The sequence below is a fragment of the Pogona vitticeps genome, chromosome 7 (assembly GCF_051106095.1).
Source record: "Pogona vitticeps strain Pit_001003342236 chromosome 7, PviZW2.1, whole genome shotgun sequence".
NCBI classification, from domain to species: domain Eukaryota; kingdom Metazoa; phylum Chordata; class Lepidosauria; order Squamata; family Agamidae; genus Pogona; species Pogona vitticeps.
Window position 1 is genome coordinate 25,178,859 of NC_135789.1, and position 23,751 is coordinate 25,202,609.

At 51.0% G+C, this 23,751-nt stretch overlaps 1 protein-coding gene across 6 annotated transcripts; it reads left to right on the forward strand.

Annotated features, from left to right (window-relative positions):
* Positions 1–217: 217 nt before the first annotated feature.
* On the forward strand, positions 218–23,669 carry SEPTIN4 (septin 4). Of its 6 annotated transcripts, none has more exons than XM_072978378.2 (12): positions 218–340; positions 9,851–10,135; positions 10,306–10,399; positions 11,549–11,635; positions 13,175–13,298; positions 14,265–14,399; positions 14,556–14,673; positions 14,887–14,988; positions 16,591–16,687; positions 17,380–17,542; positions 21,933–22,032; positions 22,688–23,669. In XM_072978378.2, the coding sequence occupies exons 2-12, from the start codon at positions 9,977–9,979 to the stop codon at positions 22,739–22,741; spliced, it is 1,233 nt and encodes a 410-aa protein (XP_072834479.2). In that variant the 5' UTR covers positions 218–340; positions 9,851–9,976; the 3' UTR covers positions 22,742–23,669. The 6 variants fall into 6 exon arrangements, with proteins under 6 accessions (XP_072834479.2, XP_072834482.2, XP_072834480.2 ...); XM_072978381.2 differs by lacking the exon at positions 218–340 and adding an exon at positions 3,928–4,026; XM_072978379.2 differs by lacking the exon at positions 218–340 and adding an exon at positions 7,075–8,556.
* Positions 23,670–23,751: the final 82 nt, after the last annotated feature.

Here is a 23,751-nt window from a genome sequence, read left to right on the forward strand (position 1 = left end):
GAAGTTGAAGGGGAGCGCCGGGAGAATCCCCTGCGCTCTCAGAGCCGGCCCTCTGCACATGCCCAGAGTTCACCTCGCCTCTCCAGCGAGGGCAGCGGCGGTGGCGGCTCCGTCCCGGTCTCGGCTCCCCCGCCCGTCCTGCCTGCCTGCCTGCCTGCAGCGGCTGCCGGCGCCGCCGGTCACATGGCCCGCTCCTCGCCTGCCCGCCCGCCCCGCAGCCTCGGTCGGCGGCCCTAATCCGGCGCCCGCCTGGGAGCGGCGCAGCCCGGCGGTGGCGACTTCTCCCGGGCCAGGAGGAGCCCAGGCGGCTTCTCCTCCGCTTCTTCCTCCTCCTGCCACGGTAAGCGCCGCTTCTGAAACTAAGGGAGAGGGGGTTTCCCAGAGTGGGCGAAGAGAATCCGGAGTGACTCCGGAACAGCCGGGACTGCTCCCGATTCCCCCACCCTACCTAGCTAAGCCTGGTGAAGTCAGTCCTCGCTTGCGCTTGCCTCGCGACGCCGTGCTCCCCGCTCCTCCTGCTCCTCTTCTCCCTCTCCGCTCCGAATCGGAATCCGGATTGCGTCAGGCAGCTTTGCCGCACCGCCGCGGCGCATTGCTGCGGCCCTTCGGGGCAGCCCTTCCCTGTCCTCCCCCCTCCCCCCACGCACACACCTTGCCTACCCTGGGATGTCCTCTGCCAGGGCTCCCGGGGAAAGGGAGGGGATGATGGGATCCGGAGTGGCTTACTCCGGATCAGCGTGTTCCCACTGCCCCAGCGGACCCGGTTGGGCTGCTGCGGTGCGGTGCCCAATGATGGAAATCGGGGGACTTGGACTTGAGGGGAATGCCGTATGCGGGAGGGCGGACTACAACGCCCAGAATCCCCAGACGCGGGACTGGGGATTCTGGGCGCTGTGGTCCACAACGGACCGTCCCGAACTCGGAAATCTGGAGAGGGCGCAGAAGGTCGGGCTCCTGTGCAGTTTGGTTTTATTTAAAGTCCTTCACGAAACTACACATCCCAGGATGCCGTGGGGCGGAGTCTCGGCTGTTAAAGCGGTATCAGCCCCCTTAGAAATGTGTAGATGGGAGCGAATAACTCCCGTATTCGGAGTTGAGCTGGGGGGTGGGCTTTGCTCCTTTCATCCTCCGGGGTCTTACCCGGAACCCGTTTGGAAAAAACTGGCAGTCTTCTCTGGGAATTGTAATAATACAAACCAAGGAGGACTCTGAGCATATGCAGAGTTCTTTTCCATCATGTGCTTTTTTCTCTCCTCTTCTGCCAATCCAGGGGCACCTGAATTGAAAGAGGCAGTAGCTTATGGGTCTCTGGAGTAGGTTGATTCCCCCCCACCCAGTGCATGTTGACGGGCTGGCTACCAGGATCATCCAGAGAATCCCAATTCCTGGCTGGGACTGGAATCATTTTTATTTACTGTATTTTATTTATTTATCATTTGCCATGTCCCAGGACAATTCCTCCATAATGTGCAATTTTATTTTATTTGATCATGATTGTTCTGCATTTTATTTAATTGTTTTATTATGTTTTGTAAGTAGTATTGCCATTAAAAAAAAAAAAAGCAACACCCCCCCCCCCCAGTGCTCAAGGCGTTAACAGTATTAAAACGTTTTAAGGTGGGAGATTCATGGCCACCCGGTACGGTGGTAGCTTTATACAATGATTAGATAGACGAAAAGGAAGAAGCATGGGGGTCTAATCATGGCTACAAAGTCGTGACAGCTAGGGTAGAACTTCCAGATGTAAACACAGTCTATCTTTGAGAAAGGACATGAACAGCAGAAAAGGAATCCTACATTTTTCCTCCAAGCCTCCACATCAGATCAGCAACACACACAAACACACACACACACACACACACACACACACACACACACACACACACACACACACACACACACACACACACACACACACACCATTTTTGGCAGCTTTCTCTATCTAGCAAGAATAGAACCCAAACATTTGTGCATTTTCAGTTCTCTCGCAACAAAACCAGCTGCGATTCAGGCGCAGAAAAAAACTATTTGCTTCAGAGAAAATCTGAAACAAGGAAGAGTGAGCAGGGCTGGGGAGCTGGCTTCTGATGCAGAGATTTTGACGCAGGTGTGTTGCGGCAAAACTGACAAAGGAGTTTTGTGTTTCCTTGTAGATTGCAGCATGTCTTTATTTGTCAGAAGATTTTGTAGAGAGGTTCCTTGTGGTGGACAGAATGTCCTCTGTCCCATTCTTTGTCTTACGGCTATGACAATGATCCCGTATCTAGAAACAGTGCTCCATCAAACTGGAAAAGGCATCTGATTGGAAAAGGCCTATAAAAGCAGTACCAGGAGTGATGCTCTGTTATGTTAGTATTCTCCCTCCTTATTGTAATGAATTGGAGTGTGCAGTACGTCAGAGCTCACAATCAAATTCTGGAAGGTGGACGTCCTCAACCCTCCCACCCCCAGGGACCCCCTGTGAAAGCTGAATAACTGAGGCCCCACATGGCAATGCATAACAGCTGCTTTGTTTAGGGTAGCATTGCTTGGTATGCCAAGGTATTTAACAGAAATCAATCTGTTGGTTTCAAGGCAGGGGGTTAATCAGCTGAAAGCCTCCTTCAGTTGGTAGGCAGTGCTTGTGGCCACTCGGGCTGAGCAGGGATCAGTAATGCCATTAACTCACCTTGATCAGTTTTCCTTCCCAGTAGGTTAAGCTGGGTGATGGCTAGATTAGGCTTTCTAGAGGTGGGCAATATTTCCACCAGCGGAGCATGAGATGCAGGATCGGGGAGGGTTTCAGGCAGGGTGGCGTGAGTGAGATCCGGCTGTTTCTCATGAGTCTACCTGGGTATTCAGATCTTCAAAAGGCGTCTTTCTCTCAGGCCTCACACCTTCACAGAGATGCATGGTGGGGACACAAGAGAGGGCTTTTTCTCTGGCTGCTCCCGGAGACTTTGGAACTCCCTGCCACTGGAGGCCAGACCGGCCCCATCTTGGCTTTCCTTCTGCAAGCAGCTTTCTCTTCAGGCAAGCGTTCCTGTAAATGCCTGGCTGACTAAGTGGATTTTTTTTTTAAAAAAAGGATTAGTGCATTCAGTTGTTTTACTCATGCTTTTAATATTGCTCTTATTTACTTTAATATATCGGTTCAGTTCTTTTTTAAAAATATTGCAATAATTTATTATTTTAGTGTTTGACTTTGTTTCTTTTAATACTGTAAGCCGCTTTGGGTCCTGTAGGAGAAGGGCATCAGATAAATATTGTATGTAAATAAATAATAAATATAAAGATGCAGGAAACCATCCCGTCTTGTCCCCCCACCCCCAATTACTCAGATGGCTTCTCGATCGCCCATCTCTGAGCTGACGGGCGATAAAGTTGGGGATTTCGTTTTGATTTGCCAGATTTGCCAACCTTTACAGCCTTCTCTATGTTTGGGACGTGAAGAATTTGGAACGTTAAACATTTCAGAGGTGGGAAAGAAACCAGATCTGCCTTATTCACCCATCTAGGTTGGAATTCCTGTTTATCTAACGGTATCAAAGTTGAATTAAAGTTGCCACCCCCTTTTTTTTAAAATCAGAGGGCTCCTATTTCCTAATGTCTATATGAGCGGCAGGTAGAACCAGCCCGTGCAAAGTTCAATTTTAAAAAAGTAACTCGTTCCAGTTTGCATGTCACCCTCAATAGATCCTACTTGTGCAGTCAGTAAATATTACTCTTCATGCTCCCTTTATTCAGAAACGCAGTTACTTTAAATTCCTTTTAAAAAAATCAGGATGCAAAAAAAAATCAAAACCCTGGCTCCACAGGAGTATATTTGGCTTCAAAACCACTGCCTCGAGGCACATGTAGAATTTTGCTAGGACTGGGCCATGCAAATAAAAGCCACAGCCGCTGCAGTGCGCATGCACACACAGGCTGCCTCTCTCTCTCTGACTCCCATTTGCGTAGAAGCCCTGTAGCAAAATATTCCATTTGCAGCCTTGATCTGGGATAGGCATGGCTTCGTCGATCTCTGAAGCTGGGAGTGCGTGGAAGGTATGGTGTAGAAGTTTGTAGATTAGAGAGGTGAGCGGGGAGAGAGCTCAATTTGGTGGCTGGATTTTGCCCTCTGTGGAAAACTTACTCGTCTTTTTGGGGTGGGGGGCACCCATCGAAGAGGGAAGAATTGCAGACAAGTCGGGTGGTGGGCATTTCATTGAAACGGTGGTTCCGAGGCCCAGCTGAGAAGCGGCTGGTGTCCATTTCCTCGACCTTCTTGGTCCAAATGTTAACAGAATCCGGACTTGAACCCATGCCAGTCTGTGCTCCCCTAAATCGAGAAGCTTTTAGAGACACCGCAGTTAAAAAGAATACAAAAAAGTAGCCCGGTGATCAATAATTGCGGTTGGGTACAAAAATGGCATTCCGCGGCTCACGGCCAAGTAACAAACGAAGCAAGTTTTTGAGTCTCAAAGGTCTCTTAATCAGGTGTTGTGTGTTTCATGGTTTGGGGCTGGGGGAAGAAGCAGAATGCTGAGAAATTCTGGGGAGATGGAGCAGTCCCTGGACGAAAGAGCGTTTTTCACGCTCCTGACACGGCGGGTGGGAGATTGCTAATCCGTTGCAAAATAAGGGGTCTGGATACCATCCCTTGATAAAAGTCTATTTGATTGCCATCCACTGCTTTGAAGCCTCGGGGGGGGGAGGGACTCCGAGTGGAAAAACAGAGGCCGTCAGCTAAATGGGAGGCTGAGTTGTCCTGTGAAGTTAAACATTGAGCTGAAGGCCAAGCGGGTCATCTAGCCTAGTGGTTAGAGGAAGTGGAGTCCTCCCTATAGCACAGTGCTGGAGGAGAAGCAATAGAGAGCTGTTTCTTGATTTTCCTACAAGATCTGGAATTCAGTGCCAAAGTTTCCCCTTGGAAATGTTTCCACATTTCCAGTTTTCAGTTGAGTTCGTACACCTCATAGGTCCTCTGATTTCTTTTCGTCATGGCCGGACTCTGTCTCTCCCATTTCTCTGGAGGGGGCAGGAGAACCTCTGGAATAAAGGACAGTTGGCCCACACTGGGGCTGCATTAGACCTTAAACATTCAGGCTTTGATGGTCTTACATGTGTCTGGATTGCCTGGCCACACCTCTGTCTACTTAAAATATCCCAGCTATTGAGGGGACACACACACATGCACAACGGATTTATTTATTCCCCTCTTCCTTTGGATGGGGACCAGAGGTGATGCTTGGCGGTCTCAGATAGCCATCTCTTGATTTCTGAGATTGTCACAAAATTTGTTTTATGATTTTCCTTTTACGTGTGTGCTGTTCTTCCAAAGTTAGACATTTATGATGGCCCACAGTCTTGATCTCGCTTAGGAACTTGATTCTTCTCTCGAGACAAGCAAGTTCAGTTCAGTGTGGATGAGAATTTGACTGGAAACGGGCTGCCTGGGGGTCTGGAAAGAATTTGCAACTTTTAATACGTGGAATGTGGGAGAAAACGAGCCTGATGGGTTCCTCCATCCAGGCTCAAGACTTGCGAGTGTGTAGCTCTTCAAGACATCTGGATGTCGTGCAATTATGCATTTGTGCATTCATTCATTCTTTCTTTCTCATAATAATAGAATCTTAAAATCATGGAGTTGGAAGGGGCCTCTAAGGCCATCGAGTCCAACTCCCTGCTCATGGCAGGACTCAAATCAAAGCAGATCTGGCCGATGGTGGTCCGATCATCTCCTGAATGCCTCCAGTGTTGGAGTGCTCGTCACCTTCCGAAGCCATTGGTTCTATTGTCATAGGTTTCCAGAAAAAGCAAAAAAAATTATAAAGAATTAGGGAAGTGAGCAAAATAGGGCAAGCAGATGCAGGGGGTTTAGAAGTGAGGACTAGAAGCTTGATAAGTGTCTCGTGGTGGGTGCTGGGAATTGAACTGCACCATCGCTGGGCTTGCGGTGGGATAGGCTTAAATATTTTGGCGGTGCTTGTCCTAAAGCCGAAAGGCGTCTCTGCGGCCCTCTTCAAGGTCAGAACTGCCAAGCATGCGTGGCTGAGCGCATGGATCTGAGCTGGAACATTTACACAGGCGTAATGAGCGCTATTGATTAGGATGGATGAGCAAAGCCCTGGTCCAGATGGTGCGCCATCAGTGGGGGAGGGGGGGAAAAACTCTGACCCCATTCTGGCCTCGTCGCTTCGCCCACCCCCTACCCCCAGGCCAGCCACTGCTCTTCCCAAGCCATCATCCGAAGGGTGAAAGCAGCCTCCGTCTGCCTGTTTGGGAGAGGAGTAAAAAATGAAAGTGCACCAATTTATCCATCATACTGTATAGTGGTGGCAGCGCATAAACGTTGTCCTGTTTTCAAGACTATTTTCCAGAAAGCCACCTATTTCTGTCCATTAGCATTTGAATTTTTTATTATTTTTAAAAGGTTTATATGTTGTCTTTTCTGTGTTCTGGGCAAGCATTTGAGTGATGTTGTGTCTGCAAACATACTTCTTGGTTATTCTTTGTATCTCTTACTCGTCAACTGGGAAACAACCCCTGGAACCCAAAATTTGTTGGGTGCCTTAGTTGGACACATCGTTTTAGAGGATCGTGAGCCTGCCTTGAACCTGGGGATTATTGTCAAGGGAACCTTGTGGCCGTGGATTTATGGGTTGTTGAATCCACCACTGATTTTGCTATAGGCTGTATGGGAGCTCTCCTTGGTCCTGAATCCTTGCCTTCTGCAAGATTCAGCACCCTGGACAGAGCTCCAGAGGGAACCCTGAAGTGACCATACTATTTTGAAGGTCCCCTTTTTCCCAACTCTTTGCGTGATGGCTCGCTGGAAAAGTCTCCCTCGGACAGGTAGAGCCTTAATGTGAGAGCTGTCCAGGAGTGACCTTATAGTAATTGCTTTGTACTTCCAAAGTGTTATGAGAGACAACCTACTTATTTATTTTATTTTCGAATTTAAAATAGCTTTTACGCAGCCTTTCTCCTTAAAAAGAACCCACAGCTGCTTACATCATTAAAAGACACTATTTAAAGCTAACATTATACAAATACTAAAAAGCATCGGACGGATACCATATTAAAACATATACAGTATATAACACCAAACGACATTCAATGCAGTAAGGCACATCCCTTTAGAAAATGTAGGCAGCCAGTCACTGACAGAAAGCTTGCATGAAGACCTTTGCCTGAATGAGGACAGCAATGATGGAGCTAGCCTGGCCTCTAGTGGGAGGGAGTTCCAGAGGCTCTGGGAGCAGCCACAGAGAAGGCCCTCTCTTGAGCTCCCGCCAAATGTCCCTGTGAAGGTGGACCAAGAGAAAGGCCTCCTCTGAGGATCTCAACAGGCTCCTAAAGAGAGAGGCAGGCCTTGAGAGAGCTCGGGCGTAAGCCATTTGGGGCTTGATAGATGGAAATACGCGGGCAAGGTTTTAGATCTGGCAAAACCTAGCTGTTTCCTCTGGGTTTTTTTGTGGGGGGGAGGGTTTGACCAGCCGGGTGGTTCCTCAGGCAGTTCTGCTGCTGGCAGATCTCTGAAATCAGCTGGCAGAAGGAGATGCTCCTGGTTTGAGGACATTTCTGCAGGGAAAAAGGACTTCTGCCTATTCCATCCTCTTGGTTGCTGATAAGCCCCAACGGTTGATACTCAGTGAACACCACACACACGCACACACACACATGCACACACACTAGTCAATACCCTTAGCTGCGCAGATACAGCTTTGGGTGCAGATGATGGCCAGAATCCTGTTCCTCACCCGCGCTGGCATAATTCACATGGCATCAATTGCAGTAGCTGACTGACTCTGGTCAAGCATTTGGCCCTTGTCTTCTTCCTTTGTTGTGTGCCAGTCACAAGGCTTTGGGATATCATGGGAATAGAAGTATCAGCGTCTTAACGAGCAGCGCTTGAGTACTACGATTTCTGCCACTTGACTTACCCCTGTGAACGGAAGTCACGGATTCCCCACTGTGGCGTAGCAGACAGAGTGGCTAAAACTAAGACTCAGGGGACCTGCGTTCAAATCCCTGCTTGGCTGTGGAAACTTAGCAGAGTACGTGGGCACAGAACAGTTGTTGTTTTTTTTAATGCCTGAAGTATTTCCCTTAACTTGAAAAGCTTCATTAGGGTCACTGTCGATCTGTTCCATGAACTACGAGAGGATTCAGGCCAGAGTTTCTGATAAAAATGTGTCATTGTCAAGTGGATGTGGGACACGGTGTAGGTCTGGAAGCTGGGGGAGGGTCTTGAAGGGTCTCTGAATGTTTCCACTGCCGGCGGGCATCATCTTTTCTCTGTCTTCTGGGCTTGCTCCTCCTGTTTGGCTCCCTGGTTCCTTTTTCTTCGCCTCTTATCCCCTGCTCTGCCCCAAACTCTTGACTCAGGTGATGGCAGAGGAGAAGGAAGAGGAAGAGGAGGAGGAGGAGGAGGAGGAAGAAGAAGAGGCACCCCTGGAAGCCCCAGAGGAGTTCAGGGGGCCCCCACCCTCTGCACCAGAGATGCCCTATGATGCTGCCCTTAGAGACGGCGCCCACTCTGGCCTAGCCGGGAAGCCCGACGAGTCCTTTAAAACCCCTCGGGAGCATGCAGTAAGAGTTGAAACGTGGCGCTGAAAAGCCCTCCTGGCTTCCCCTCTGTGGGTCCCGATCCAAGCTCCCTCAAGCCAAGATGTTTCCCCCCCCCCCAGATTCTGTCTTGTCTTCAGATTCTCCCTCCCTCGCCGTTTCAACGTGCGTCGCATTTAGGTACCAAGAGGAAAATCTTCCCCTCTCCTCATGTCCTCAGCCCTCCTTCACCCTCCGCCCCCTCTTGAATGCCATGTTGAGGAGACGTTCTGAAATGTCATCCTGGAATGGGCCCTTGTCATGGGGCTAGTCCTCAGGGTGGGTTCCTCTCTTTTCTTCTCTCTCTCCTAAAGGAGTGAAGCGCATCAGGTCTTGATGAAAGGAAAGAAGAAGAAAAAGGCAACCTAGAAACAATCAGATGGTTTGCCTGTTTTTGTCTGGGGTTTCTTGTTGAGTAGGATGATACCTAAATAAAAATGTTAGCATCGTGGACTTGACAGAGGAGGATCCGTAGGTGGTGATGCTCACAGGATGTGTCTCCATGGATGATCCGCTGGGTTGGCCATGGAGCCACAAGAGGTATAAGTATCTGGAGAGACACCAGATTGGGGAAGGAAGGTTTGTAACGTACTTTTAGCACGTCTCAGAATTAGACAGAAGGTCCAATTCAGAACTGGACTTTAAACAAATTACTTGTCTCCCGGTGTGTTCTTTGAAGTTCATCAGGGTTGTGTAGGGTTTTTAAAATTTGTTTATTTGCCTTGATCAACCCTATATTCCGGGCTGAGCACCATTTATTATTGCATTTATTATCTAATCAGTTTTTGATCGCCTTACTGGAACTTAGATCTCCCTTTTATATGGAAACCTGTGCGTTTTGGTGTTGTGATGGATACTTTGGTGACGCATGGATGTATTTGTGTCTTACCCTGGTCGTTCCTTTCCCAAACTCTACATGCAAGAGCCTGGAATAAGTCTCTTTCTTTGGGGTGGGGTGGAATCGAGAGGAGGTACCTAGATTTGAGACATCAGGGCAGCGGGGTTGTGGAGCAGTGGCCTCGGAGTGGCTTTGGGCCAGAGTGCTTGTGAGATCCCCCCCCTCCCCGGTGATGCTTGAAGCTTGGACAGACAGACATCCGGTGGGGTTCAGATTGTGTAGGCTGGTGGCTTCCTTTCCCCGCTTGAACCTTGGGGTGGGATCTCCGATGGAGGTCTCCTTAGAGTAGGGAGAGGTGCGCCCCGAACAAAACTCAAAGCTCTCTGTGATTTTCCTCTGCCTCTTCTGCCACGGCTGCCTCTGACTTCTTCCCCTGCTCAGATAAAAGATCTCTTGAAAGAAGACTGCAAAGAAGCAGAACTGGTTCCATTCCTCGGTGGCTGCCCGGCTCAGGAGCCGGAAGAAGATACCCAGAAACATCGAAGCCTGGAGCGTCCAGAGGCTGAGATGACCAGCATGGCCGCTAGGACCCACCCTGAAGAGACGGATCAGAAGGCGTTCCATCGCCCCAGGCCGTTGGACTTCAATATTGCTCCTCCAGCACCTTCCAGTCCCTCCCGGCCGAGAAGCCCCTGGGGCCGGCTGGACCCCTATGAGTCCGAGGAGGTGGGGCAGTCTCTCTGGGTTGGCTCTCATCCCCTCCTCCCCCCCCCCCCCGAGATCAGAGTTCGGGGAGTGCCCTTCCCAGAATCCAAAGCCGGTGTCATTTCAAATTCTACCGGTTTCCCAACCACACTTTTATTTTTTCTGCTTTCTTTTCTCCCTACCCACCCCAGGATGACAAACAGTACATTGGTTTTGCGACCCTGCCAAACCAGATCCACCGCAAATCTGTGAAGAAGGGCTTTGAATTCACCCTTCTGGTGTCAGGTAAATATTCAGGCGGGGGTTGTGTGGAAAGGGGTGGGGGTGGGTGGGGGTCTCCCATTTCTTTTCTTTTATCTGCAGGAATATTAAAACTGGGACAGGCAGAACCGAGAGTTCCTGTCGAAACCAGCCATCAAGCTGCGTGCCTCCTCCTGTTTAGAGCGAGGGTCTCTCCGAGAGGAGGGCGCAGAGAGGAAAAGAAGGGGGTTTGGTCGTGTTTGATTTCCAATTGAGGTCTGATTTTACAAATCAGCGCATTGCCAACCCCTTTTTAACCTCGTGTGCCCATGAATTTCTGGAAGCAGAGAGCAGGGTTGTTCTGCTTAATCGCCTCCGGTGACTCAAACTCCTTGCTAGGCAACCACACGGGGGACTGTCGGAAGGAGGTACATTCTGCAGAGCTGGAATTAAGGCGAGCTGCCTGGGGCTTAGCCCCACGGTGCTGATATTTGCAGGGTCCGAACATTTACTGATGGAATGGTGTAAACCCACCCACCCTGGGTCTCTACTGCCTCCAGCGGATCTTCTGGGGGCAGACGGAAACCTAAGCTGGGTGGGCTCTATGCAGATCCAAGCACAACTGTTGCACAGTCCCACTAAACCACCTCTCCCTATTCCATCATCCTCTGTGCATCTGCCAAGCTCATGTGCCCCAGGCTTAACCCACAGAGCAGCAAAATTCAAGGTCCCCAAATGGTTAGGGGGAGATTTGACAGTCTCTCTGCTTCTTTCATTGAAAGCTGGATCCTTAGTCTGGATGGGGGCTGAGGGTGAGACACTCCGGGCTCTTCCCAAATTTTTCCCTTAGTACTCCTTCAAGGCCAAGCTCTGCTCAGATCCTGTGTGCTTGTCCAAATCCGCAGTTCATCCCACAAAAATCTCTCTGGGCCCATCATCTTAACTGGGGATGGTGGGGAGCTAGAATCTGGCTGGGTCTATTCCTGCTTTCTCGCTGTGTGCAGTGCCAGTTCCAACTCGCTGGTAGTTATAGTCTTGGTAGAAGAAGGAAGTGGTTTCGATATACTCCACCAAACCCTACTCCCTCTTTTTTGCTTCCTTCGTTAAAATCTTTTCTCTCTCCCCCCCCCCCTCGGGAATAACCTATGCATTGAATGCTATTGATGGCTTCCTTCTCCTGATTTCTCTTCCCAGGAGAAAGTGGTCTGGGGAAATCCACGCTTATCAACAGCCTCTTCCTTACAGATTTATACAAAGACCGGAAATTGCTAAATGCTGAAGGTAAGCTTGACCCCTGAACCCCTTTTCCCTCCACCGCCAACCCGGGTTCAAACTGTTATCTTTCTGCTCACTTAATGTGGCTTCCCGGCTTATGGGAACACCAGGAATTTATGATCTCCAGGAGGTCCCCCCCGTTAACAGCCCAACGGTTCAGTCTTGCAAACTCTATGTTGTGGCTTCCTTTATTGGGTCGTGGCATCTCACGACCAGTATTTTCCCTCTTCCCCTGTGCTTTCAACATTCTGTAACATTATTTTCTTATCTTCTGACAAGGAACCATGAAATTCTCTTTCATTCTCTTTGGCATGTTTTTTTTTTTTTTAAAAAAAACCCTCAGGTTCTCTCCTGGGTCTGAACACCTAGAGAAATAAATAAAAATAAAATAAAATAAGCTGACGTGAAATTTGGCCCGCTCTGTACAGATCCGAAAGGCACAACTTCTAGTCCCCAAATTGCCACCTGGGGCCACATGTGCAGCTGTTTCCCTCCTGACAGCCATTTGGATTGCTTCTAATGTTTGGGCCGGAGAAGGGCCGCTTATCATCTTGCTCCAGCCCTCCTTCCAACAACAACGGGTGTGTCTGTCTCTCTTTGGAGTACAAGATAGACTTGAGAGACCACACAGAGAAAGATGTAGGGCAGATCAACACACTTCCATCTCTGGTGGCACCCTTGTTTATTTTGGGGGGGGGGGTTGTTGGCTTTTTTTAAATTCACCGGCTGGTGGTGGAGGCAGCCAATCAGTAACAATAACCCTGTGAGGGATGCCGGGTTGAGAAAACCTGGCTGGGCCAGGCTCATCCAAAGAGTTTCATGGCCAAATGGGGATTTGAACCCAGTTCTTCCCACGCCTGGCCTGGTTCACTAACCACCACACACACTGTCTTCTGATCTGATTGATAATTAAATTGCGAGCAGACACTTTACCTGAGAAGAGAACTTGGAGGTTTGGCATTCTGCAGCCTGTATTTGGGGTTCTTGGCTTCTTGATAATATCCCTAATTTCCTCCTCTCTCTTCCTTGCTTCTTGATAATATCCCTAATTTCCTCCTCTCTCTTCCTTGCTTCTTGATAATATCCCTAATTTCTTCCTCTCTCTTCCTTGCTTTTCAATAATATCCCTAATTTCCTCCTCTCTCTTCCTTGCTTCTTGATAATATCCCTAATTTCCTCCTCTCTCTTCCTTGCTTTTCGATAACATCCCTAATTTCCTCCTCTCTCTTCCTTGCTTCTTGATAATATCCCTAATTTCCTCCTCTCTCTTCCTTGCTTCTTGATAATATCCCTAATTTCCTCCTCTCTCTTCCTTGCTTCTTGATAATATCCCTAATTTCCTCCTCTCTCTTCCTTGCTTTTCGATAACATCCCTAATTTCCTCCTCTCTCTTCCTTGCTTCTTGATAATATCCCTAACTTCCTCCTCTCTCTTCCTTGCTTCTTGATAATATCTCTAATTTCCTCCTCTCTCTTCCTTGCTTTTCGATAACATCCCTAATTTCCTCCTCTCTCTTCCTCTCTCTTCCTCCTTTCCGTTGCCTAGAACGCATCCTGCAAACGGTGGAGATCACAAAGCATGTGGTCGATATTGAGGAGAAAGGCGTGAAGCTCCGTCTGACCATCGTGGATACGCCGGGCTTTGGGGATGCCATCGATAACACAGAATGGTAGGAGGAGGAGAATTTTCCCTGGCAGCTTTACAGCAGAGCCGGCCATGGGGGAGAGGCTGGGGGGGGGGGGATCCCATTAAGGCCTCCACGCCTGTGGGGCTTCTTTGACCTTTGGGCCAAGGCCAAGACGGGGATCAAAATAATCTGTGAGAAACCCAGGCCAGGTGGCCGGAGACAGGCCTGGTAAATCTCTCACTGGCTCGGGTTGTATGGGCGACGGGAGAGGCGAAAGGAGACGGAGGCCAAGCTGTGAGGATAGTGCTGGTGAGGACTTCCGGTGCCTTGTGAACGCCAGCCAGTCGTGTTCAGGCGGGACTCAGAGAGAAGTCGCTTTGAGCTTACGGAAAAAGCCGATCTCCAGCCGGCAGGGATTTTTCTCCCTCTGGCTGAGAGCGATTTTTGAGTGGCAGAAGAGATTGCCAGGCCCCTTGATGACTTCGGGGACCCCTGGTTTCTGCCCTCCGGAACTGCCGAAAGACGGGAAGGAGAAAGGTCCCAGAAGGTGGTGGGGGCGGCGCACAAATCGGAAGGAAGCGGGTGTGGAACATGGGTTTGGTGGGCACCATGGGGTGGAGAATGGGCCCTGCAATCTCTCCAGAAGCCAAGTTAATGCCGGCAGGGAATTGCTGGCTGTTACATGTTTAAAATAACTTGCCTTATAAGCGCCTTTGAGCTTTGTTATTCTTGGATTATTTCTCACTGAGATTCCGGCAGTGAACAAGGGGTTGGACTGGGTGGCACCGGCCCCTTCCAGATCCATGACTCTACGATGGCATAATTCTATGCCAACCTCGGGCAGGCTCTGCCTGGCATGAACCTACTTTAAAAGCCGCATGTTGGTCTAGCTAGGGGTGTCTTTAATGTCTATGGAGCGGAGCCATGTCAAACGCCTTGGTCCTTTCCAAATCTCTGGATCTCTTCCCCCCCCCCCCCAATATACACACCTTTCCTCCCCCCCACCAGCTGGAAGCCCGTGGCGGACTACGTCGACCAGCAGTTTGAGCAGTACTTCCGGGATGAAAGTGGCCTGAACCGGAAGAATATACAAGACAACCGGGTCCACTGCTGCCTCTACTTCATCTCCCCCTTTGGGCATGGGTAGGCGGACCGGTTCGCGAGGGCCCCGTCCTTAGCCTGGGGCCTTGATCCGGATGTCTCCGGAGGAGACAGCTTCTTTCTACTGGCTTGTGTGGGTCAGTGCGCCAGTCCGGGTGGGGAGAGATTCTTGAGACGTCTTCTGTTCCTTCCCGACAGGCTTCGCCCCCTGGATGTGGAATTCATGAAAGCGCTCCATCGACGGGTCAACATCGTCCCGGTCTTGGCGAAATCAGATACCCTCTTGCCTTCAGAGGTGCTGAGGATGAAGAACAGGGTAAGAAAAGCAAGCCTCCCTCTCTCTGCCTAGGAGAGCCTCCTTGCTGTGTGATATCCAGCCTGACCCAAAACCCTGTTGGACTCCAAAGCTTGCCAATTTATGAACCGTCATCCTGTATAATTTGTCCCTCCAGCTAGAGGGAGATGGGCTTCCATCTGCTCTCAAGCTCCATTGTTGACATGCATCTCTCTCTCTCTCTTTTCTTTGCAGATCCGTGATGAGATCGATCAATTCGGGATAAGGATCTACCAGTTTCCTGAGTGTGATTCAGATGAAGATGCTGATTTCAAGCTTCAAGATCAAGCGCTCAAGGTGAGCGGAAGAAAAGGGACCACCTTTCCCTGTTAGGTTGTTTTTTCAAAAAAAATAAAATAAAATAAATCCAGGAAGGGACCCGTCTGGGGCCACTTCAAAGCGGAGAGTTTTGCCCAAGGCTGAAGGGCAGATTTCTACCCATCACGTCTCAATGGATTTCTCCCACCTCCCAACCCTGATCCTCATTTGCCAGCCGTCTGACTCGACACGACAGCTTTCTACCTTCCCAAATATTTGCAAACCCGGCCAATATGTGCCGGATTTGCTGGCCGGGCTTCATCAAACGCAACAGGCTCCGAGTCTGGGCGCCAAGCCAGGGTGGCTCAGATCAAAGCCCGCCGGACGGAGGAGGAGACGGGTGGTCCCCCTCGAACTAATTGGGCCGGCCTCCACCCAGACACGGGTGCTGACCCATCCGAGCGGTTGGGCCAACAAAATTCCTGGAAATGATGTGTGGCGTGGCAGGGAGGGGGTGCAGCCCAGTGGGGAGAGAGCCACTTTGGGGGGGGGGGGATCCCACCTTCGGTCCCCAGCAACTCCGGGCGGAAATGGAAAGAGCTCAGCCTAGAATTTGACCGGCACCAAGATGGCTTCCAAATTCTAGGCCCAGCTCTTTCCGTTTCTACCAGGAGATGCTGGGGACCGAACTCGGGATTTTCCTCAAAGTGGCTACCTTACAGCGGAACTGCAGCTCCTCCTGGTCACATCATTTCGAGGAATCTTGCTGGCCTAACCTTAGTCATGCTAATCATCATCATCATCATCATCACCACACGCTGTCAAGTCAGTTCTGATTTATGGTGGCCCAAATCCCTTGTCCATAATCCTTTCCGTCCTCGGTAGCCGCCGGGAGTGATAGCAGACGCCTCTTTCGGGCATTGGAGGCTGTCGGGAAAAGGTGCGCTGCTTCTCGGGGCTCGACAGTGAGCAAAGAAAACCCCAACAGAGTTCCTCCCTGCCCCCCTTCGATGCTACAGGGGTCTGGGCAAGGGGGGGTGTCTCTGAAAGCAGAATTTTGGGGTGAAGCATCCCCTTGCCTAGACCAGGAGCAACCTGTGTTCTCTACCTTACCATGTGTTGCCCAGGGCCTTGTTTGGGCTCCTCGTAGAAAGGTAGACTCGGGAGGGAACCCGAGAGGTCAACCAGTCTGACCCGCTGCCAAAGTTGGCACCCAACACTCAAACGTCCTCAACAGGTGGGGGCCCCCATCTTTGGTTTAAACACCTCCAACAGAGGAGGGCCTGCCACCTTCCGAGGGAGTCTGGCCATCAGAAAGTTCTTTCTAAGGTTTAGACACCATCTCCTCCCTTGCGCTTTGAACCCATTGGTTTGCGGAGGGACGAGATGAGAAGCTCCGTCTGCTGGGGGGGGGCAGCCATTCAGACACCCAGCAGTGGGGCTCTCAGGCCCCCTTTCAATCTTTTTCTAGATGATCGCCAATCGTTGATTTATTTATTAAATTTATAATCAATTTCCTGGTAGGGCTGTGACCCCCCCCCCCCTTAGCCACCCTTGCGAAAGCCACGAAATCGAGTTGAGGCACCTTTTGTCACTTTTGCCTGACCTTTGGATGCCCCCCCTCCCCGTTTTTTCTTTCAGGATAGCATCCCCTTTGCCGTCATTGGGAGCAACACAGTGGTGGAGGCGAATGGCAGGCGATTTCGTGGCAGGATCTACCCCTGGGGCGTCGTGGATGGTAAGTCTGGGAATTTCCACCGTGACTTGTGTGTCTGTGGGCCATGCCCTGCCCATCACTCAGAGACCCAGATGTGTGTGTGTCATTCTGTTTTCCCTTCCTCTACGCGCCTCAAGGTGGTGTGCTCGCCACCTCTGTCTGCACAACAGCCCTGTGAGGGAGGTGAGGCCGAGAGAGCGCAACTGGCCCAGTAAGGAGGTCCGTGGTCAAGCGGGATGTTTGAATCCAGATTTTTTTTTTCTGTTTCCCTCTTGCACCAAAGGCAGTGGGGCAGGAACGATGCATATTTCTCTGTGCTGCAAATAGCTGTGCCGATCTGGCTGGCATGGATGGAGGATTCAGGATTCGGCCCCTTTAAAAAAAAAAAATAAGAACACCATCACATTCACAGATTTGTTTAACTGTGGGGTGCAAAAAACGGAAAAAGTGGAATGCAGGAGAGAAAATGGATTGGACAGATTAGGCAGGCCAAATGTTGGGGGAAACCTTTCCACATTAATACTTGATTGAGAGGTAGACTGCTCCAGAACAGGCAGGTTCTGTTGAGCCTTCCTTCAAAACAGCCGTTATCTCCCCCTCCCCGCCACCGACTCCATCTGTTTAGCCTTCTCGGTGGGCTTGTGTGGCTGCTCCTCGCTCCGGCTCGTGGCGGGGTGATTTCTACCCGTTCACCCTGCTTTCTCTTCCACCAGTGGAGAACCCGGCTCACTGCGACTTTGTCAAGCTGCGCACCATGCTGATACGGACCCACATGCAGGACCTGAAAGACGTGACGCGGGAGACGCATTACGAGAACTACCGGGCCCAGTGCATCCAAAGTATGACCCGGATGGTGGTCAAGGAGCGGAACCGCAAGTAAGTTGGTGGCCGTGAGATTCGCGTGCGTGTGTGGAACAGCAGAGAGAGGGGAGCTGGTTCCGTGGTCATTGGCGTGGCCAGAAAACGTGGATGTCTAGGCTTCCCCCCACCTTCCGTAACACTGTTCTATCCCCCTCCTTGCTTTAACAGGCATGAAGAGGAAAGACAGAAAATGTAGTCTTAGCCAAACTGCTTTCAACTCCCACATTTTTCCCCTCCTCAAATGACTACTTAAAGGCCTTCAAAGCAAGACAGGAATTGACGGCTGCCACTGCCTGAAAACTGTTTTGCGAACAAAATAAATTATACCCATTGGAAGCCCTTGTTTCCTTGACCTCTGCTTGTTTTGTCAAAGAGGGCCGGCAGGGTTTTGCTGAGGCATTTTGAGGAAGGAGGGAACTCCAGAGAAGAAGGAGAGCTAAGGTTTGCTGGGGGTCAAACGTGGCACCCCAATAGCAACACTATGGGGTGGCAGGAAGACCATAGAGAACGGGTTGTCTCCCTCTTTGGAGATGAGGGGTCTGGTTCCTTTTTTTATTTTTTGGTTGACTGAGGGATGACTCTGGGATTGCTAAAACTCACGCGATCTCATGTCAGGAGCACAAACGTCCTCCTGTCGTTGCTAGACCTTGCATAGAAGTAAGGACAAATTGGTCTTCCTATTTTGGGGTGGAAAGAACAGGAGTGACTAATATATAAGAGAGACGAAAACAGACCGATTCGCTCCCCTGGATTTGGGGCCTCGAGAGGCTTCGGTTTCTTTATTTCCTCCTCATCCCGATCGCACCTCCACTTCTTTTCCCCGAGAGCTGCGTCCTGTACACAATTTGGAAAGAGTGCTCCAGATCTCACGGGTTAAAACCACTACTTCCGTGTTAAGGGGAGGCTGAGCCTAACCGATGCACCGGCAGAATAATTCTTTGAAAGTTCTGAATGCAGCTTTTGAAACTTGTACATTTTTAAAAGCATCTGATGTTGTCCGCTAGTTTACGGCAGAAGGTTAAGATGCCTTATTTCAAAGTTTTGGTTTTGCCCCATCCTATCCCTCGACATGGTTTAAAAAAAGCAGGGACATGGACATACATGCTCAGGGGGGGGGGCTTTCTCCTCTGTGGCCTTAAATCTGTGTCTCCCTTCCCTTGTTTTGCTTCCCGCTACGCCCCTTGGGGGGCCAAAGGAGAGACCCCTCATCCTTGCGACTGTGTTGCAGTGACTGCTCCATGGAGTGAGCCGCTGGGGTCCCTACTCCCTCGGGCGCTCGGACGGCTGTGCCAGGCTCGGAACGGCTGCAGATCCACACGGTTTTCCCCCTGCCAGGCTGAGTGGCGCTCGGGTCAACCTGCATTTCCCCCCCCCCCCCAACGGCATCTCTCTGGTTTTCCATGCATGTACATAAAAGCTTTTTCTTTCCAACCACCCGGTCGTCTCCGTCCCTTCCATTCATATCAGGGGGGGGGAGGGGGGAGGGAAGGGGTACGTAGGGAGGCCAGCGAACCCCCACTTTTTTTCATGCGAGAGCTTCTGTGGAGGGCCAGGCAGGCGGGGGCCAGTCAGATAAAAACCCAACGGGTTTGTTCACCCCGGCGGAAGGGCAGTGGGGCCGACTGCCACTAGGGAAGGAGTTGCCGCTTGCATTCCTTGTGGTGCGCCGAGTCTTGCAGCTGGCACTTGGCAAGGCATGCAAGCGAGGACTTCTTCCGTAGGGGCTCTCCCTTCCGAGACCCTGAGCTCCCGGGAAGTCCGGAGAGGCTCTCTCGGGAAAGAAGACCCGAGATCTGAGATTTGCGCCCACTCCTGCTCCTCATCTTGACCTCCCCGAGGCTTTTAAGAAATTGACCGAGCCTGCTCACACCTCGTTGTGACCAATTTTTTAAAAAAACAGTACTGTTTGGGGAGCCCCAAGCCACGCAGAATTGGCTCTCATCTCCCTTAAAGGGTCCAAGGGAGGAAAACCGGAATTTTGACATTGAAAGCCAATCCTGGAGGTCCAGCATTTTGTCCCCCTCCACCGGCTGATTTAGGACCTCGTGTTGGCACACACTTTCCTGATGCCCAGGGCTGGGGTTGGGGGGCAGGCGTCTCCTATGGGGCATGACCGGAGGTTCGACAGAGCAGACCCAAGGGGAATTTAAAGACCATTGGGGTTTTGAGAGTGAGTTTTCGTGCGCCGCTTGGAAGCAAAGCAGCTGGCAAGGATATGGAGGGTATCTGAGACCTTTCAGAGAGACGGTGTCGATTCTTCTCACTCAGTCTGAAGGACAAGCCGCCTCCTCTCCTAATGTGGGCCTTGATCTTTCTGGTACAGGCTGTTGGGGGGGGGGAGATGAGTCCGGAGGGGGTTTCTATCTGAACTTTACAAGTGCTACCCAAACTACTGAATCCTCCACCCCCCTCCCCGTGATAAGTAGCTCCTGGAACATCCCCTGTAATAGGTAGCTTCAGTAAGGTTCGGACTAAAATCCAGAGTGGATTCACTGGCCTGCCAAATATTAGCACCGCCGGCCTCCACCTGCCAGCCCAGGATGGCCAGTAGTTTCTCCCAGCCGTCTGCAACTTGTTGCACACCCCATGATGTGGGCTAAAGCTGCCCCAGGCTCTACCCCTTGGCCACGCTGGTTGGGGTTGATGGGAGCTAGAGTACAGAATACCTCACTTGGGCTTGTCTGGGTTGGGGGGGAATCAATTTGTGAAAGGACAGGGGTTTTCCAAAGAAGAGAACATTAGGGTTGGTCGCAAAGTTTCTAGATGTCTTGCTTTTGCTGTCCGAGGAAGTCTTCAGGGATGGTAGTAGGGCCACAGGGTCATACCACCCAAAGTTGCTGATCAGGAGGGACAAGAGGGTCACCCCCTCCCTGCTCTCCGTTCTGCCTGTGATTGAGTGTCAAGCCTCCCTGAAGCTGGGAAGGGGGAAGGCAGGGTCCCCCTCCACTGCAACCCGTTGTTCCAAGTCACCCCCGTCATTCTGGAATGCTGTTTCTGGTGATTTCATCTTGAGCCAGCAATTCAGAGCTGTTAGCTTTACAAAAGCCCTGCTCCTTTTGGTCAAAACTGCCAGAGTGGTTTTGTTGCTATTGATCATTGGGATTGCTGGCCCTTTTTTTGGACCCTGCTTAGAGGAAGGCCAGGGGGTGGCGGCTTCTGATCTCAATGGCTGTGTGGTTTCCTCTGATGGGCCCCAACGCTCCCTGGAGTCGTGACATGCCCAGATCGAGTGGCAGCTGGCTCTGGGTTTAAGGGGGTGCTAAACCTTGGTCTGGGTGCTTGAACGAATCTTATAGGAGTGACCCCCAAAGTGGTTGAACCTATCATGGGGAGAGGGTTCGGACGAGAACCCGCAGAGGATGGATTCTGATCACGAGCCGTCCCCGAACCTTCTGCATGCCAAGCGACCAGCCTCACCCCGAACTCCCCCAAGGATGCCTCCCTGGCCTGGCTTCTGTTCCCAAACTGGGCTTCAGCTGTTGCCCCATGGCTTGGGAATGCTCAGCTCTACGGACAGGGTCCTAGAGTTCTCTCTGGATCCTCTTTGGGAACCGGCTGGATCAGCCCCATAGAAGGGCTGGCCTTTCTCTCCCTTGGAAGACTCTTGAGGAGGTTCTGTGCCACCTTTCCAGAAGAGGTTTGCCAGTTACGTTTGGCTGCCCGGACGGCCTTTCCTGATGTAGGTAAGCCTGGGGGTTGGGGGCCCACGGTCGTGAAAAGCAGCATTCTGGGCAAGAAGCTGCTTCCACGGGGCTGGGAAGGGGGGGGGTTTCCTACAACACCTGCCTTCCTTGTAAGTGGACTTTTTGATGGTCTTTATGATGGACTTAGGAGCCCAGTCTGAGAAATCTGGGGAGTTTGTGGATGGCATTTCCCGGGAATAAAGTTCACCTGAAAAAAATCCGGTGAAAACCCAACATCATCCATATTGTTTTGTGCAAGGGAGCCAAGGGGCATATCGTACGCAGGGCTTGGAAACGGTCCTTTAGGATTGCCAAGAATCTCAGATCCTTACCCCCCCCTCTCAAGCAGCGCAGCCACTGCCCGTGGCCAGGGGATTGTGGGAGTTGTAGTCTAAATGCCGGAGGGAAATGGTGACTCCACATTGGTAAGGGGGACAGATGACGTCTGGATCTAAAAAAGCAGCTCGCCAAGGGAGGGCGCCTCATTGAGGAATAGGGTTCAGCGCCTTGGAGAGCCCCTGTAAAGTTCGGACCAAAACACAAGCACGGATTAACTCCCCTTGCACTGCGAGCATTTTTAATTTAAAAATCTTGGGTGCCGAAACATATTTCTGTTGCCTGGGGTTTTGTTTTGTTTTTGACTTTTTAAAAATATGAGAGCGGTGACTCTCTCTCTGTCTCTCTCTCTCTCTCTCTCTGTCTCCAATGATCTTTTGAAACAGCAAACTAACCCGAGAAAGCGGGACAGATTTCCCCATCCCCACCATTCCCACAACGCCCGACGTGGAGGCAGAGAAGCTGATCCGGGAGAAGGATGAAGAGGTGAGTCATGGGCAGCAGGGCTCGTGAGTGTCACCGGGAGAACAGGGGTGCGAATTCCTCCCCCGGCATGCAAAAGGATGATGATGAGGGTGCGGCGTCCCTCCAAAAGAAAAATCAAGTTTATACCGTAGGAGCCCTGTATCCGTGGCATCAGTGTCTGCTGATTCACTTATCCGCGGTCTGAATATATTAAAAATATTAAAAGAAACATCCCAGAAATGCAGTATATATTTCTAAAGATGAAATTACCAAAACTGGCCACTAGAGAGAGCCAGAGACCATGCAATAAGCATTCACTATTAAAATAGTGTTTGCTGTAATCTGCATTTTGAAGTTTTGGAACTGGTCCCCCACAGATACAGGGGTCATACTGTACTTCCAAAGAGAGGGGGGTGGTGGAAAAAGAATTGAGCAGGAGATGTTACAGTTCATTTTCCTAACACTCCCCAGTGGATTCAGTTCTAGAGTTTGGTACCCTCTGAATGTTGGCGCCCCCAGTTCCGGCTCTTTTCTGGGGAAGTCAAATGTCCCCTGTCCCTGCATGCAGGCAAAAAGTCAGGTCTCGATCCAGAGGGTACCAAATCCTTGCTTCTTACAACAGAGGCCCCGCAAGAAATGACCTCTCAGGATGGTACCCTTTTTTTTAATGTTGCAGTTGCGTCGAATGCAGGAAATGCTGGAGAAAATCCAGCAGCAACTGGGGGACTAGGCCCGCCAGCCCCTCCCGCTCCCTCCAGGGACACGAAACGTTTACATCTCATCCGAGCCCGTTGTCACCGCCGCCGCCAGTCCCAGCGCTTGGTCCCGATTCTGCACCGTCCACCTTAAGCCGCCGATGGTCTCTAAGTTGGGCACACTCACACACACGTCGCTGCATCGATCGCCTTATAACCAAAGGTTGCCACGTGCCACGCTTCTCTGCCGTTCTCTGGAGAACGGTTCCTCAAGGCGCCAAGGATTTTTCTTTGCAAAACGCCTCTGCTCTCTTACCCTGCATGTGAGAGACCTCTGCCCCGCTCCCCGCGCTGATCACCGTTGCTCTGAAGATGGTTTCTGGTGGGTGCCTGAAAACCAGTTCAGTTGTGCGCAGAAGGGATCTGTGGTGAGTTTTAACAGATTTGGTGGAGAAGAGAAACAGCCAGGGCCGGCCCTACCGGGAGGCAGAGGGGGACATTTGTCTTAGGAGGAAAGGAAGGGGTGGCTGGCCAAGGTGAGTGGAAGCAAATGGATCGCACAAAGGATGGGCGCTGGGTGTGTGCGGGTCGCCATCAGAGGATCCAGAGAGATGGGGCGAGCAAACCCCTTGTCGTCCCGGCGTTCGCATGCTGAGTCGGGCCTCGGTGGAGCTCCTGAGACAAACCAGTATGTATCAACCACCTCATCTTTGCTGCTACACTGCCTCAGGCTATGGAAGCTCCATTTGTGGCTCACAGCCGTGGGCGATGGCCGTTGATCGATGCCTGCTAATTGAGCCGGACTGTTCTGAGTTGCGCGTGTCTGGAAAATGTCCTCCCGAGGGTGGCCGTGAATGCAAAGCCAGGAAGATTAGCCGCCAAGAGTGGTCACAATTGACCAGATAGGCGGGGTATAAATGGAATAAATAAATAAATAAAGATTCTGAACCTGGAAACCTGAAAGCCTTCCTCTCGATCATCTTCAATTAGACATCACCTGCAAAAGCCTCTTTGGGGATCCGAGTGGCGCCCAGGAAAGTTAGTT

What these genes read in the sequence shown, in the direction of transcription:
- SEPTIN4 (XM_072978379.2), top strand. Translation starts at nt 8,230, where the DNA reads ATGTTTCCACTGCCGGCGGGCATCATCTTTTCTCTGTCTTCTGGGCTT. An exon ending in GTCAAGGAGCGGAACCGCAA is followed by an intron (nt 17,543 to 21,932) that starts GTAAGTTGGTGG and finishes CTTTTGAAACAG; the next exon opens with CAAACTAACCCGAGAAAGCG. An exon ending in TCCGGGAGAAGGATGAAGAG is followed by an intron (nt 22,033 to 22,687) that starts GTGAGTCATGGG and finishes TTAATGTTGCAG; the next exon opens with TTGCGTCGAATGCAGGAAAT.